Genomic DNA, 14971 nt, shown 5'->3' with positions numbered 1-14971 from the left:
CTGGATGTACTGTGAGAACTGAATGTTTTCTGCTATGTTCGGGGTTTCAAGGTAATTAAAGGTACAGGTAAAAACAAGGGGCAGCCAGAGCCTTGAGCGACCTCTTTATTATGAATTGCTACCTCCTTATGAACCAGACTCTATGACTGAGTTCTAGGACGTGCTGCCAAGTGCCTCATACCTCTTTGAGAAGGCTCCTGGTCAAGTCTCCTGAGATTTCATTTATTACAGAAAGAACTCAGTATGTGTGTGTGTCTACCTCTTGCTTGTTAAGTGCATATCCTCAGAGAAAAGATAGATACATGAAAGGACAACCTAAGTTATGTGAACTCCAAAAAATCCAGGAGCCTCCAGAAACCCAGAGGAGAGAATTTAAAATATTAATTAATTAGAAATCTTAAGGAAAAAGCAATGTGCCTAGGTAAAGGTAATAGGGCCAATTAAGTAATGAAGCCTTATTGACAGAGCATGAGGGGATCAGAGTCAACCAACTGTGCAGGTCATTCACAGAGATCAAAAGTCCATTTCTGACCATTTTGAACAGCAAAAACTGGCCATCCACAAAAGACAGAGCTCCCACCCAGCCATTATATGCTCATTACGCAAACGATAGCAAACCCTGGAGAAGTAATAAGGTCACTCTGCAGCACTGATTCCTACCCTCATTTTCACTGATTTGTTTGGATGCTAGATTCTTCAGAGGGACCATTCAGAGATATCCAAGTTATGGCCATTCTATTTTATTAACTGAGTTTTAAAATGTATTTAGTGAACTTTACCACCGTTATGCTGAACATCGTCACAGTTCCCCACCATGCAAAGTAATGATCACCCTGGCCATATAGCAGTGTCAGTGTGTGATAAATCTCTCCTGTGCCATCATCAGCACGCACCGCTTTCATGCTGAGACATGAACCAATTACTTCGCATAAATAGATGGGTCTTACTCTGCAAGTTGTTTATCATCCTTGGATTGTAAACGAGTTTGTGTTGCCATAATTATTGCTCCATGAAATTATTTTTAATTCTTTCCATTCATTTTTTGTTGTTGTTGTTGTTGTTCTTGCCTTTCTGAAAAGATGGCAAATTAAGTCATTTCTGCAAACGGAATAGAGTATTAGCGAAATCGTCTCTTGATACCATCCACGTCACAGCTTTTCAAAAATGTAATGCACAAATTAAAAATAAATTCATTACTGAACTTCCCTAAAGGCACCATCTACATTCTATGACTTCATTGGACAAGTAATGTAGTTAGATATCAGAATCTTGTGGTAGAAGAAAGATTTCATCCTGTGTGATCGAATATGAAGCTTAGGTGGCCAGGCTGGGATCGACAAGTCTGATGTAGAAATGTCATATGTCCAGGCTCCTCAAGGAATGATAACCATATTTAACATCAGAAATGTGAATATCTTTAATTGGATACATTTAAGGAGTAGATCTGGGTTCACTTCTGAAACCAATGCCCCTGATTAGTGTCTATGGTCAAACACAGCAGCTCACTTTGAGTTGCCTTACTGAGGGCAAGGCTGGTCTTCAGGGACATCTACATGATTTTGTGCAGATGCACAGCTGTAGTCTAGACAGTGTCATCTGCTGGCTTTAGTAAGTGCATGCCCATGGATGTGATGTACATGACCCACATTATGAATTGTCACTATCTTTAGTTTGAACCTCTGAGTAAAGAACAGGTAGTCTTGGTGATGAAATATTCAGAGTAACAGTCCAGAAACCATTGTTCAGAGGGAAAGCAAGAAAGACTGCTATGACATTATAAATGAGATCTTTCTGCTACATGTGGCATTGTTCCTCAGTGACAGATTTAATTCCCGCTACTAAACTCTGAAAGCATTGTGGAGGGAGCTCTCACAATCAGCTAAACAAAGCTCAGCAAATCTGACTGGCACATCACTAAAAGAACATATGCCAATCACACATAGTGTTGTGGTTTGAAATTATCATATTGTAACTTTTTAATGATCTTAAATATCCACCTGAATAGTTGATGGTCTGATACACCACCTGACATAGGGATTTCTTTTTTATCTTCCTTGAATGGGTATGTGCACACCTAATATGATTGACTGTATGCACACTCCGTGGCTGTAAACGGCAAAATCACAAAAGTTCGTATAGCAGCAAACCACACCAGTGATTGTATTGGATGGTCAAGAAGTACAGGTGAACCAGTTAAGACAGTGCTGTCAAGCAGGCACTATTAAGTGGGTTCTGCTTTTTAATAAGTTTAGTCAGAGATTATTAAAGATTTGTTAAGGAACTCTCTAAATCTCAGTATAGTTGTGACTCAGCACACTCTAATTAGCACAGTAGCCGCAAGTGCACACAGCACATGAAGAAAACTGAAATTTTTAGAATGAGCAATAGCCTGCTACATATTTAGGTCATGATATTATGCATTTCATTGGTTTCATTTAAGTTATTGCACATTGGATAAATTATTCATTATTAATTCTAAATTATTATACTGCACACCTATGTGCCACATTTATGCAATGTGATATACAATGCTACAGAGAAGTTCACTCTAATGCCCTTTATTAGTGTTAAACGTGACACTTGCTGTCCATGCCGGGTTGAGTGTTAAACATGACACTCACTCTTTGTCTCTTGCTCTTTTATGAAGAGGCAGTTGGTAATATTAGCACCAGAGACTGTACTGGGGATGTCTGGCAAAAACAGCACAGTGATTTTTGATGGTAGATTGTAGACTAGTAGCCAGACTATAGGTCAAGATTACTATATTCTGAAGACATTTACATAATTCTGGACTTAGTCTTTACAATCTAACTGCATACCTATAAGGATTTGGTGGAATGGTGGCACACTTCAACAACAAACATTACTGTGTAACCATCCCTTTGATCTCTCTTCAGCACAATACTGAGACATTATGCAACTATGAAGTTCCCATTCATTCACATACATGACCTCAGGTGCCATTAAAGGGGGAAAGAGGAAACTCCTTTGCATGGAGCTTTTCACTAAAAACTAGGGGCCTTAGACTCACCCCCCCCCCCCCCCCCCCCCAAGTGGAGAGGAAGTATAGTGCACTTTTACACAGTCGTAAAATCTGCAGGCTTCATTAAGAACAACCTCTGTATTTCAGGACAAGATAGTTCACTGCTCCTCTCTCTGCCATTCATCTACAGAACTTGGGTTATGTGACACATATACCTAATGTCATAATCAAAGCAGTTCAGCATGATTTCACTTTCAAGAAGTGGGTGGATATGTGAAATAGAAAACACACAGCCGAAATCTGTATAATCTACAGGTTTACTTAATGCTGTGAGTATATATTGTGTACTGACCAAGCACCAACCATTGCAGTGTGATGTTGATGATCACATGATTACTGTTGCAGAACACTGCATTCATATGTTGCTCCACTAAATTACATAGTTCCAATCAAAGTCCCAGATAATTTAGGAAAGAATACCATTATTTTTTTATACTGAAATGGCATATGTATTTATTGTCAAGGACAGGAAGAAGCTCTGTGAAATCCCAGGTACCACAAAATATATTTAGGGTTTTATGCAACACATTTAGAGTTGTAAGCCACATTACCTGTTCTGAAGTATAGTATTAGTATCCTGTAGTAATATGACTTCACATGCAATTGGTTGAGTGTTGGTAGTTAAGGCTGTATAGACTACAGCAGCAAGAAAGTCAGCAGTGTGGAATTATTGTTCAATCAATGAAAATTACATGAAATGTAAACTGTAAACCTGTACATCTCAGGTGATGTACAGCAAGTACCTGAAACAGCAGCAATATACTGCTTGCAGTTTCACAAAGGTGAATACCAAGTGCAAACGGACTATTCGAGTAGTACTTGGTAGCAATACCTGACATTGGCACGCGCACACACATACACACACACACACACACACACACACACACACACACACACAAAAGAATTTTGGTGCAACACTAGTGAGCAGCCTCATTAGAGGTGTTGGGCTTTAAATGAGCTCACAGTGATGGAGTACTCATACTATTCTTGCTTCTTCAAAATGTAGAGGTGTCCGTGACACAATAGCTATACTAGCTAGTTATTGGTGTGCGTATTATTAGGCTTAAGGATTAAGAAGGTTAAAGAAGGTTATATATACTTTCCTGTAATCTAAACTGATTTGATGCAAATTTTTTCCCACACATACCTTATTTGTAACATGATAGCATGATAACATGAAATAAATTATAAATGCAAAGGACTTTAAATGTTATTTTTAAACATTTTCTAAACTTTGTTATATCATTGTTTTTCTTCATATTACATATTTCAGAAGAGCCAAATACCACATGTATAGTAAATTTTACAAGAGGAAAAAAGTTTCAAAAAACAACTTTTCATCTATAAGCTATTAGATATTGTTAAAATAAAATTGCAGTAGTTTAATTATTGTTTTTATTATTGTTGTTATTATTATTATTAGTAGTAGTAGTAGCAGTAGTAGTAGTAGTAGTAGCAGTAGTAATTATATTACTAATAAAAATGTTGGCTCCCTGGCTCTTTGTAATAAAAATGTCTGACTAAACCTTCAACATAAATTTGATTGGTAGAGATAATTTCCTTGAAATTATTGTAGGCTTGTCCTTTTGTCTGCGTGTTTGTTTCAGGATTCCAGTGTAGAAGAACAAGTTGTACCTTTACAGCATAAAACTTTATTAGTTTGGCATCAATGACACCATGTGACACCAGACAGTAGTGTCTTTATTTACTTTAGTAGTAATCAGACCAGTCAATGTATCTCACCCACTCTCTCAGCAACTGCCTAATAGCTCATAAAGTACATGTAACAATGAGACGTGATGAGGAAGTAGGATGCCGAGGCAAGTCTCCGTGATACGCTTATTTATTAGCGGCAAAAACAAAACAAAGCACGAAGAATAAAAACAATACACACTAGAACAAACAGATGCATTAAAAAGCAAACTGGACACACTCGCCATTAACACAACGTGTGGAATCCACAGGGTCGAATACCGACAAAGACTGACTTACATACAAGCACTAGACATACAGACGCTAACGATGACTCTGACTAAGGACAGGTGTAACACATAATAGAATAACAAACGAGGGGCGTGGCTAGGTAGACACACACACGCGCATGCCCAATGACAAACACCAACAGGACGTCACACTGACATGGGGAGGAGTCTTGGAGGAGGGGGCTGTGCTATATCAATACAAAATACACTATATGAAGTTAATAAAGTAAATATAAATGTGTTTATACATGATGCTGCCCAAGGAATGCAATTGTTGGAATGGTTTTAGAAAAATATTTTAATTTATTTTTACCAAAGTTTTCATTGATCCTTACCAGAGCGCGCTTCCTGAGTTTTGAACAATCAGAATTCTTGAATAAAATGTCAGCATCTGTTTTTTCTAAACGATCACACTACTGCTTTAATGGATATCTAGGTTGTGAAAATACAATAACAAAAAAACTAAAAGTACACTTTCTTCAAAAAAAATAGTTGATTCCAGGCATAATTCCAGGCATTAGGAATCGACAGTTAACCCCAAAACCTTTGAGTCACACAGTGAAATTGATTTGACTCACGTTTGAATAGCCCTATCTAAAATAATAAAAATATCAAAATACATGTCTTTACATGGCATAGGTTAATCCAAGCATTTTACAGCTCACAAAAAATTCTGAATTAGAGTAATGCTAAATAGTGTCCAAAGCACATACATTTGTCCCACTGGGATATTGTTTCTGATGACATACCCACCTTTCTATTATGCAGATTGTTATTCAAATGGTGGAATGCCTGATCATTTATCCGACACAGCGGTAAGAATACTGAGGCAGGATAAGAACACAGAGACAAGATAAGAACAAAGAGGCAGGATAAGAACAAAGGCATGGTAAGAACACAGAGACAGGGTCAGAACACAAAGACAGGGTAAGAAGACATAGGCTGGGTAAGAACAGAGACAGATAAGAACACAGACAGGTTAAAACACAGAAGCAGCATAAGAACACAGGCAGGGTAAGAACACAGAGGCAGGGTAAGAACACAGAGGCAGGATATGAACACAGAGGAAGGATAAGAACACAGAGGCAGGATATGAACACAGAGGAAGGATATGAACACAGAGGAAGGATAAGAACACAGAGGAAAGAGAAGAACACAGAGGAAGGATAAGAACACAGAGGCAGGATATGAACACAGAGGAAAGATAAGAACACAGAGTCAGGATATGAACACAGAGGAAGGATATGAACACAGAGGCAGGATATGAACACAGAGGAAGGATAAGAATACAGAGGCAGGATATGAACACAGAGGAAAGATAAGAACACAGAGGAAGGATAAGAACACAGAGGCAGGATATGAACACAGAGGAAGGATATGAACACACACAGGGTAAGAGATGCATTCACTGCATATTTATCCTTGCAGAATGTTTATTTTACTTACACTTCAGCTGACTTTTTGTGTCTGGACACAGGTGTTTTTTTTTCTGCTCCATTACAAGATTAAACTCTCAAGAGAGATATCCCTGAGGCCATGCACATATAGTGGCACACACACACACACACACACACACACACACACACACACACACACACACACACACACATACACACACACACACACATCTCTTTAAGACAGATCAACACAGCAAAGAACAGGAAGTGAATTGTTTTTTAAAGAAAAGAAAAAACAATTAAATAGTCACAGAGTTCAAATATACCTGTCTCAGTTATATCCGCCATATTCATCAAACCGAACTATCCAGGCCTACCCAAATGGAACACATGGATTGATTCACTGACCGAGCTTATTTTTCATTACTTGGAGCCTATAACCATAATAATAATTCTCTTAAAATGAAAAAGTCACATTGGTATTAAATGTAGATGGAAACCTATTTATGTAGGATTTGTTACATTGCAAAATAAAGGATTAGTACACTATCCAAGCATGTATACTTCATAAAAATAGGCCCTTTTTTTTGTCTTTTATATATATTTTAATATATGAGTTCTTTTATGAGGTAGCCTTTAAATAGTAGTGACTTGGCTCTGAAATGACTGATATTCTATGCATGTCATACATCGTCTCACTTGCTGAAGTAAAGTGAACCGCTGACAGTTCCCCTATCACTTGTGTCAATGCACTGGCCCTGCACTACTCTCCACGTCACAGAGCAGGTAAAACCGAGGGTGAGGTGCATGTGTGGAAACCGAGGCTGAGGTGTGTGTGGTAGGCAGCATTAACGATGATTCAGATAAACCCCTTGGATATAGCTTGGAGAAACGTTCCATATTGCTGTGTGCTGTGGATAGTCCATGTGAGCCACATATAAGTCCCTTTACTACACTTTTACTAAACACCTCAGGCGGATTAACACATTGGAATATCTGAATGTTTTTGTCCTGATACGAGTCATTGTTGATTTCACTGTTATAGGGGAAAGACTCTAGGGCTGCAGATAAGAGCGTTGCCATGGTGCTGAAGGAGATACCCAATAAGGCGTCCCCAGAAGGCAAGCCCCTCCTCACGGTGACAAACAAGGTGGGCAGAATTATTGCAGCTATAGTGTCAAAGGCCTTCTCCATTCTGACTGGGCTTACCCATTGGCAAGGCTTTGACCATTCCATTTCTAATTTCTAAGCTTTTAACATTTCTAATTTATAACTATAAAAATCATAGTATCTGTCTACCATCAAAAATTCACCACTGACCAATTCCCACATGCTGTTCTTATTTCATTCTGAGCTGCTCTATGGGGTTTTAAAGGAGAGCTGTTTAGTACATTTATTCTTATAAATGACTTTAGCTGCAGCAATGGGAATAAGAGGACCAGTTTATCTAGCTAGATATTACTTGCATTGCAATTTATTTGTACCAAGCACAGTCAGAACTTTATCAAAAGGTTCTCCAGGTGACATTCTGGTTCCAAAAATAATCTGCCTATGAAAGATATGGCTACTTTTATGTTCTTTAATATTTCAGCATTCAGTAAAATAATTCACAGCACATAGTATTTCATGGCCATCATAATTGATTTTTTTTACCCCTCATAAGCAGCTAACTGTTGTGTGTGAGCCTGCTGCCTCAGCAGCCAGTCTGTATGTGTGTTAAAGACTTTGCTTCTCTTTTTTTGCTTCTCTGTTGGCTGGTGTGGTTTTAGCAAATGTCATGTATTTCTCTTTTGTGTGTTTGTAGTGTTCTTCGCTTGCTTTATAATGTCCTTTAAATGCCTTAGGTGCTTTTTTTGAGTTGTGTGTGTGTGGGGGGGGGGGGGTAATATTTGTTCCATTTGTGTGTTGAAATGATAATGCATGTAATACTTTAATGTTTAATTTAGTGGAATGCAACGGTAATCATTTATGTTAGGCAGTTCTTTTTTAGCAAATGCATATTGCATAATTCACTGAGTTGTTTCTTCCTCCAATGACTACATGCAATTATTCACTTATTTGAGATATACTTTGCTATTATTTGTAGGCTGTACATTATGTGATTGGATATAGACATGTGTTAGAGTTTGGATTGAGGAAACCCCTCATTAAAGTACTTCAAGAAGCAGACTCTGGTACACATGTACACATCATCATTCCTGTGTGGACAGCCCAGTATTGTGTAGCTCAACACTGGTGTCAGAAGAACACTATCAGGTCAACATGATTATTTACAATAATAGAGCTCCTGTAAATACTGCAGTGTTTTCCACAACAATGAAAAAAAAGACATTTGGGGAAGAAGCACATAACAAGAATAGTGAATATATGATTTCTTACTAGTCCTGCACTAGTCATTTGATGTGCTTATTTTCCATGTTGTTTTAATACAAATTTTTACAATACAGCATACAAGGTTTTACCTCCAAAATCGGTAAAGCCTGAGTGTTATAACTTTTCTTTGTACTCTAGTCCATTTCATAGGATCTGTAGCCAAACACAGAGAGGCTGCTGGACAATCGCCAGCTTAGCCTTAATTCTAGATAGGAGAGTATAAGTAGTTTGAATTTCAACAATGAAAAAAAAAAATAACCTTAGAGGATAAGGCTTCCTGTGGATGGCAGACCCAATTTAGTCTTTGAAATTAGTGCTGATTATCCTTTAGGAAACCCCTGAATCACAGCAGTTGTGCATGGCTGTTATAAGTTCATGTTATTAACTGACACACAAACATTTTACAGGCACTGCCTCCTTACCCATGCCCCTGAAGACTTCAGCTTTCTTAATGGCTTTTGGTTTCCCTTGACAACAGTATCTAAGAGATCACACTAGGCACTATGCTTGAGTAGCACAATTAGCTGAAGTTTTCCATTACATAATTCTGGATTGGCCCTTCGTACTTGTAAACAAAGGACCAGTACATTGTGTAGAGATTATTAGCATATGGTACAAAATGATTACGGTATTTTACCTAGAGCTCACAGAAAGACAAAGGCTACCCCCCAAAAAATAACTATTATTTAAGGATCAGAAATCTCAGAATTTCTCAGGACAGGTCCCTGTAACTGCTAATGAGCACAGCTGATAACTTCAATGCTCTTTCATGTAGTACTCGTGTGTGGATAGAGTAGGCAGAATTTATATTTACACGAGTTTCACTGTCAGTTACTGTAAGAGCTTTAAAAACTCCTGTCAAAACAGAACATCAGAAGAACATTGCTGCTTGAATCCCCGAAGCTTAGACTTCAGACACTAATGGAGCCATCCTAATTAAACATCAAAGTAGAAGACCTTGACACCCAATCTTGGGTTGAATATGAGACATTTGAATTTATAAATATTTGTATTGATCAATTGTACATTACCATACATCATACTCACAACTTAATGTACTTAATTTATCACATAACGTTTTAACTACACTATACTACTACATAATTTTAACTCCTTGACATCCCTTAAAGAATTTGCATCTCTCATTTATAATGGTTTATAATGGTTTGTGACTATGGTCCTATCCCATGTCAGTATTTTAGTGATGTCAGTAATTTAGAAGTACTAGGTCTGCTTTTTGTTCAAGTCAGTAGGCAGAGGCGAACAAATCCTAAATCACTTTTTATGGATGAATTACAAATTATATACACACCCTTAGGATTACACTTCATGAGGTGGTAATACAATGAGCCACAAGCCTGTATCAGTATTTGCTAAGAAATTATTTCCATGAATAATTCAAACATGTCAAGTCAAGAACACATCTGTTTATTCTTTCAGATCCTCAATGTGATACTGCCCTGCAGTGAAGTTCTGAATGATTTTTTTGTTAATCACAAAAGTGGGGACTGTCTCCTGAATTATTCCCATTATATTGTCAGCAGACTTTTTATATTTGTGCCAAAATGGCAGAATAGCTTTCAGTGAATACATGAGGAAAAAATCTAACCTAGTGCCAGGGTCTTAAAAGACTTTCTGAAACATCCTTTCCTTTTATTAAGGTTCATATTTTCTTGGCAATTACAGCAGAGGAAGTTATGCTTTTTATAATGAGTCTGACAGACTCAGATTAAATGTGGTGCTCAAAAACAGCACTAACATAGAAATCATCTGTACTGATACTACTGCAGTCATGCATGTGACTCTGATACATGAAATACTGTACTTCCACAAATCCAATCTGCGAAACAGTTCAGCAGACACAAACCTGTGCATTACTGTACACATTACATAATTTGCTTCACTTTGGGTCCAGCAGCCCTTACATAGCTTATATGTCTTCATTTATTCCTTTCCCAAGTCAGGTCAGGTAACATTGGGGATTCCTCTCAGCAAAAAGTTGTATCACCTTCCTGACACTTGCAGGTTTGGAGTGGCCCCTTCAGGCCAGTTAACTCCGCTGGGTTCAAAAAGCCTCTTCGACTCCTTTGTATTCCAGGCACAGTCCACACACATAGCCCTTCTGGTTTCAGAACTTTGGTGAGGATATAGGATCCAAACCTATTTAGCTTTAATTTTAAACAGTATAATTTTAGCATGCTGTTCAAAAATATTCTTAAAATACTGGCTATAGCTGTAAATAAATAGCAAAATTAGCAAACAGATTTAATTAGAGGAGGCTTCTAATGAAAAGATTATTGATAGGATTGAATATTTGGTTTAGTTCACACTTGTGTGAAAAAGAAGAAAGATTATCTGACATTTTATTAATATGTTCAGGGTTACTGTTGGGATTAAGCCATTTTAGAATGTGTAGGCGTCCCATGATTAAGTATTTCCTATTCAGCGGTATTCTGCTAGCAAGTTTAGAGTGTTTTATTAGTATTGTCTGAGTGGAGGTAGACAATGAATGACCAAAGCACTAGATCACTTATCGCGACAGCAGCACCAGCAAAGACATTCATCTAGGTTTGGATTTTTTAATTAGAAAAATCTAAAGCATGTCATCCTCAGACTAAATGTAGCAGGGATGAGGAAAAGGCCAAAAAAACAAAGATTTAGCATCAGAGTTAACCTGATCTCTTTAACTTTAGTTCTCAAGACAAACAATCCCCGATGGAGAGACAGATTCAGTTGAGAATGCACTTGCAGTGCACACAGAGGGCTTTTGCGGGGTTAGTCCTGCATGGCTGAACGAAGATTGTAAGAGCTGAATGATGATGGATGTGTCTCCACTCTGTGCCACCCATATCCCTGAAGGACACATACACTCTCTAGCACACACATGTGTAGCCTGAGGACTGTAATTGTAATGCAATTGGCTGAGCAATTAAATTTTGTTAATTGCACATATATTATGCATGCTGTCATGACTTTGCTGTTTTATGTTTATTTTATTTTTATTTTATTTAAAAAGGAACAATTCAATAGGACTGTCACAATTTTGCCTCTAGCGTACACCAACAGAAGTACCTTGAAGGGAAAGATGATTCCATAACGGTAACGTGGAGTGATCATGAGGTGGATGCATACACTGAGAAGAGTGAGATTTATTAAGGGCATATCCATATTCAGAGTAGTAGTTATGGTCCAGGGTCAATGAACCAACATGGAGAGTCCAGGAATACATAGTAAATGAAAAGAAAAACACAAAAACTAAGAAAGCAACTAGACAGGCTAAATAGAAATGAAAAACAGCGAACACGACAAAAGTTAGAACAATAAACACAACTGGCTAGAACAACTACCATGGTCACAGCAAACGCAATAGAGGCATGGATAACACACAGATGCTAGGAATCACAAAGACCGGCAAACTAACTGGAAAAAACACAGGGTTTAAATATACAGACTGATGAAGGCTAACAAAGACAGGCGATAACTAAAACAAAGACGAACAAAAACAGAGTAGATGAAACTAAGGAACAGAACCAGAGCAAAACAAAGACACAAGACAGGGTAACCAAGGAGACAGGATGCCAGGGAGGGCCAATTGTGAGAACAACAGTAGATTTAAAGGAACAAAAAATATACTGGTAGCTATAGGAGTGAAAAAAAACACCTTGTTTTCCATGAAGTAACTTTAGGTTAGCGAAAGCTAGTCATCTGGGGCCAAGGCTGAGAATAGGAGTTGAATTTCTGTAAACACACCAATGTTAGTCTGGGAATAAACCATCACTGACAAATCAAAGCTAAAGCTGTCATTACACTAAGAGTCTCTTTTGCCTCTGCACAGATAGTGGAAGGAGCACAGCAGCACAGGTGTGTACGTAGATCTCAGTGGAATGTTTGGATTTTTTTTAGCAGCTGGTGAGCGAACAACAAGAGAGTCGACCCTTGCTGAGCCCCTCCATTGATGACTTCCTGTGTGAGACGAAGTGTGACAGGGCTGCCCGCCCTGTGACCTCTAACACAGCAGGTAATGGACCTTCTGACCTTTACCTGACCTGAAATATTCAACACCCTCCACTCCTGGTAGGACCTACGACACTTAGCCAGTATACTATAAGACAAGTAGAAGTACCACTCATGGCAAGCAGAAGGACCTTCTCTTTCATCCTTCAAGCTTGTTAGATTCTTCTTCATTTAGCTTACTTATTGCATGAATGTACTGTTATTACCTTTTGATGCCATGACACATGCTCACATTATTGCTCCTAGGCAGATATTTTCATTATGCTGATCAGTAGTGTGCCATTACAGCAGTCAAATGCAGGACTTAATGAATGTGTATAGCTAAAAGTCCAAGAGCTTTTACTTTAAGACTGGCTCATTATTTCAAGTAGACAAACAAGTGACTGAGGAGGTAAAGCTGACCTTGTTGCACATGCATTTTGTCTTTCTTTTTTGCATGAAACAATCAAGACAGCCTCACCTATGAGAACACTCACTATCTGTGTATAATATTCAAAGAGTTCTTAATTTCAGAGCTCTAATTGCATACAGATTATGTATGGAAGTTCTTCTGGCTTGTTTGCAATAAAACAGCAGTCTCTTAATTTTTAGGAGATAGCTCTGAACTGATGGATTATTGGAACTCACATATGACTGGATAGCATTCATTGCAAACAAAGGGTTTTGCAGTGTGCACTTTCAGCATGTTGTATAAATAATGGATTCAAGAGCTAGCCATTGAGCCATTGTGCACTGTGATGCTTGGTAAGCTGGCAAGCTGTTTTCCAATGTTTACACAAATCTAAAACTGACAGTATATCATGGGTTTCTACGCTGAATTTAAATAGCAAATGTGCCTGACTACCTTGAGAATCCTCTCCTTCAGTGTCAGAGGCCTGTCTCGCTGAAGAATTTCCATACAGTGTCCTCACTAGGCTACAGGCTTCACTGTTACACAGAGCACAGACTCTTAAGAGAGTCTAGCCAGGAGCAAAAGCATACATTTATATATTTCTAAACTGAGCCACATGGTTACATCTTTAAACTCCTCACGTGTCTATTCTGTTTTGGAATGCAATTGTTTATTTAATTAATTGATTATTAATACACACTTGTCTGCCCTTTAACATTTACCTGACGCTTTTATCCAAAGCGACTTACAATTATGGCAGCTGGAGTACAACTTGAGTCTTGCTCAGGGGCCTAACAGTGGCAACTTGGCAGTGGTGTGGCTTGAGCCAGCAGCCTTTCCATTACAAGTCAAGTGCCTTAACCACTGAGCAACCACTGAGCTACCACTGCTCTCTATGAGATGTACATACATCACATGGCCTGCAGAAAATACTCTGAGGAATACATTCTGAATACATCCTGAAGGGTAGCTCATCTAATCTCATCCTGGTCATTACTTGTTTGACTAATGACTGTGCAATTGATTTCTAAAGAGAGTGATGGCAGGTGATTTTAATGTAAGTCAGGAGGAGTGTAGGACTAAAACTCTTGATGCTGCACCTCCCTCTTTTATACTCATCAGTGATTTCTGTAATTAGGTCTAAAAGGCTGTGCTGTAATTATTTCATAGACAGTGATAAATCAATGTCATGAAAGGCAAGTTTGGTGAGTTGAGAAGAATGTGAAATGGCCTGTGCTCCTCCATCATTTGCAAACATAGACAATAATGACATAGATATGCAAAATGTTTCCATGGGTGTAAGGTTCTGTTTTCTATTTGTGTTACTGCATTTCGGTTAGTTATAACAATCACAGCAGTGATTGAGTGTTTTGTTTGTTTCAAAACCCTTACTGTTCTGTTGCAGAGAAACAAGCAAAATCAAAAATAATGTAATTCCATAGACCTTGGATACCAGCTGCACCTGCTGGTTTTTGATGACAGAGGCCACTCACCTTTCTGAGTGGTCAGAGCAACAACAACACACAGGGAAGGATCATGGATTCCTGTTCTTTCCTGTCAACAGTCCCATGGCACAAACATTCAGCAAAAGTAACTTCATTCTGTAATTAGGAAGACATTATTTAAACAAAGACAGAAAGTCTGTGGTGGCAAAATACCCATTCATTTTACAGTTTCCAAATTGCTATTCATTTACACTATGCATTCCAACTGACAAATTCCTATGTTTCTCATACACATAAAAACATCCCTTAATGTTTCAGTTGTCATC

The 14971-nt window shown here is 38.2% G+C and overlaps 1 protein-coding gene across 5 annotated transcripts in view; it reads left to right on the top strand.

The window, feature by feature from the left end:
• pex5la (peroxisomal biogenesis factor 5-like a) overlaps window positions 1–14971 on the top strand; it is a 59054-nt gene that overhangs the window by 27661 nt on the left and 16422 nt on the right. For 2 of the 5 annotated variants that reach the window (XM_027013535.3, XM_027013537.3), the window contains exons 2-3: window positions 7468–7572; window positions 12702–12813. In XM_027013535.3, coding sequence (XP_026869336.1) covers window positions 7468–7572; window positions 12702–12813 — 217 coding nt within the window. Of the gene's footprint in view, window positions 1–7467; window positions 7573–12698; window positions 12814–14971 lie in introns of all 5 variants that reach the window. The other 3 variants (XM_027013536.3, XM_027013534.3, XM_081718477.1) reach the window with 2 other exon arrangements.

Source organism: Electrophorus electricus, chromosome 7 (assembly GCF_041902795.1).
Source record: "Electrophorus electricus isolate QZ-2024a chromosome 7, ASM4190279v1, whole genome shotgun sequence".
NCBI classification, from domain to species: Eukaryota; Metazoa; Chordata; class Actinopteri; order Gymnotiformes; family Gymnotidae; genus Electrophorus; species Electrophorus electricus.
This window is presented reverse-complemented; position numbering and strand designations above follow the sequence as displayed.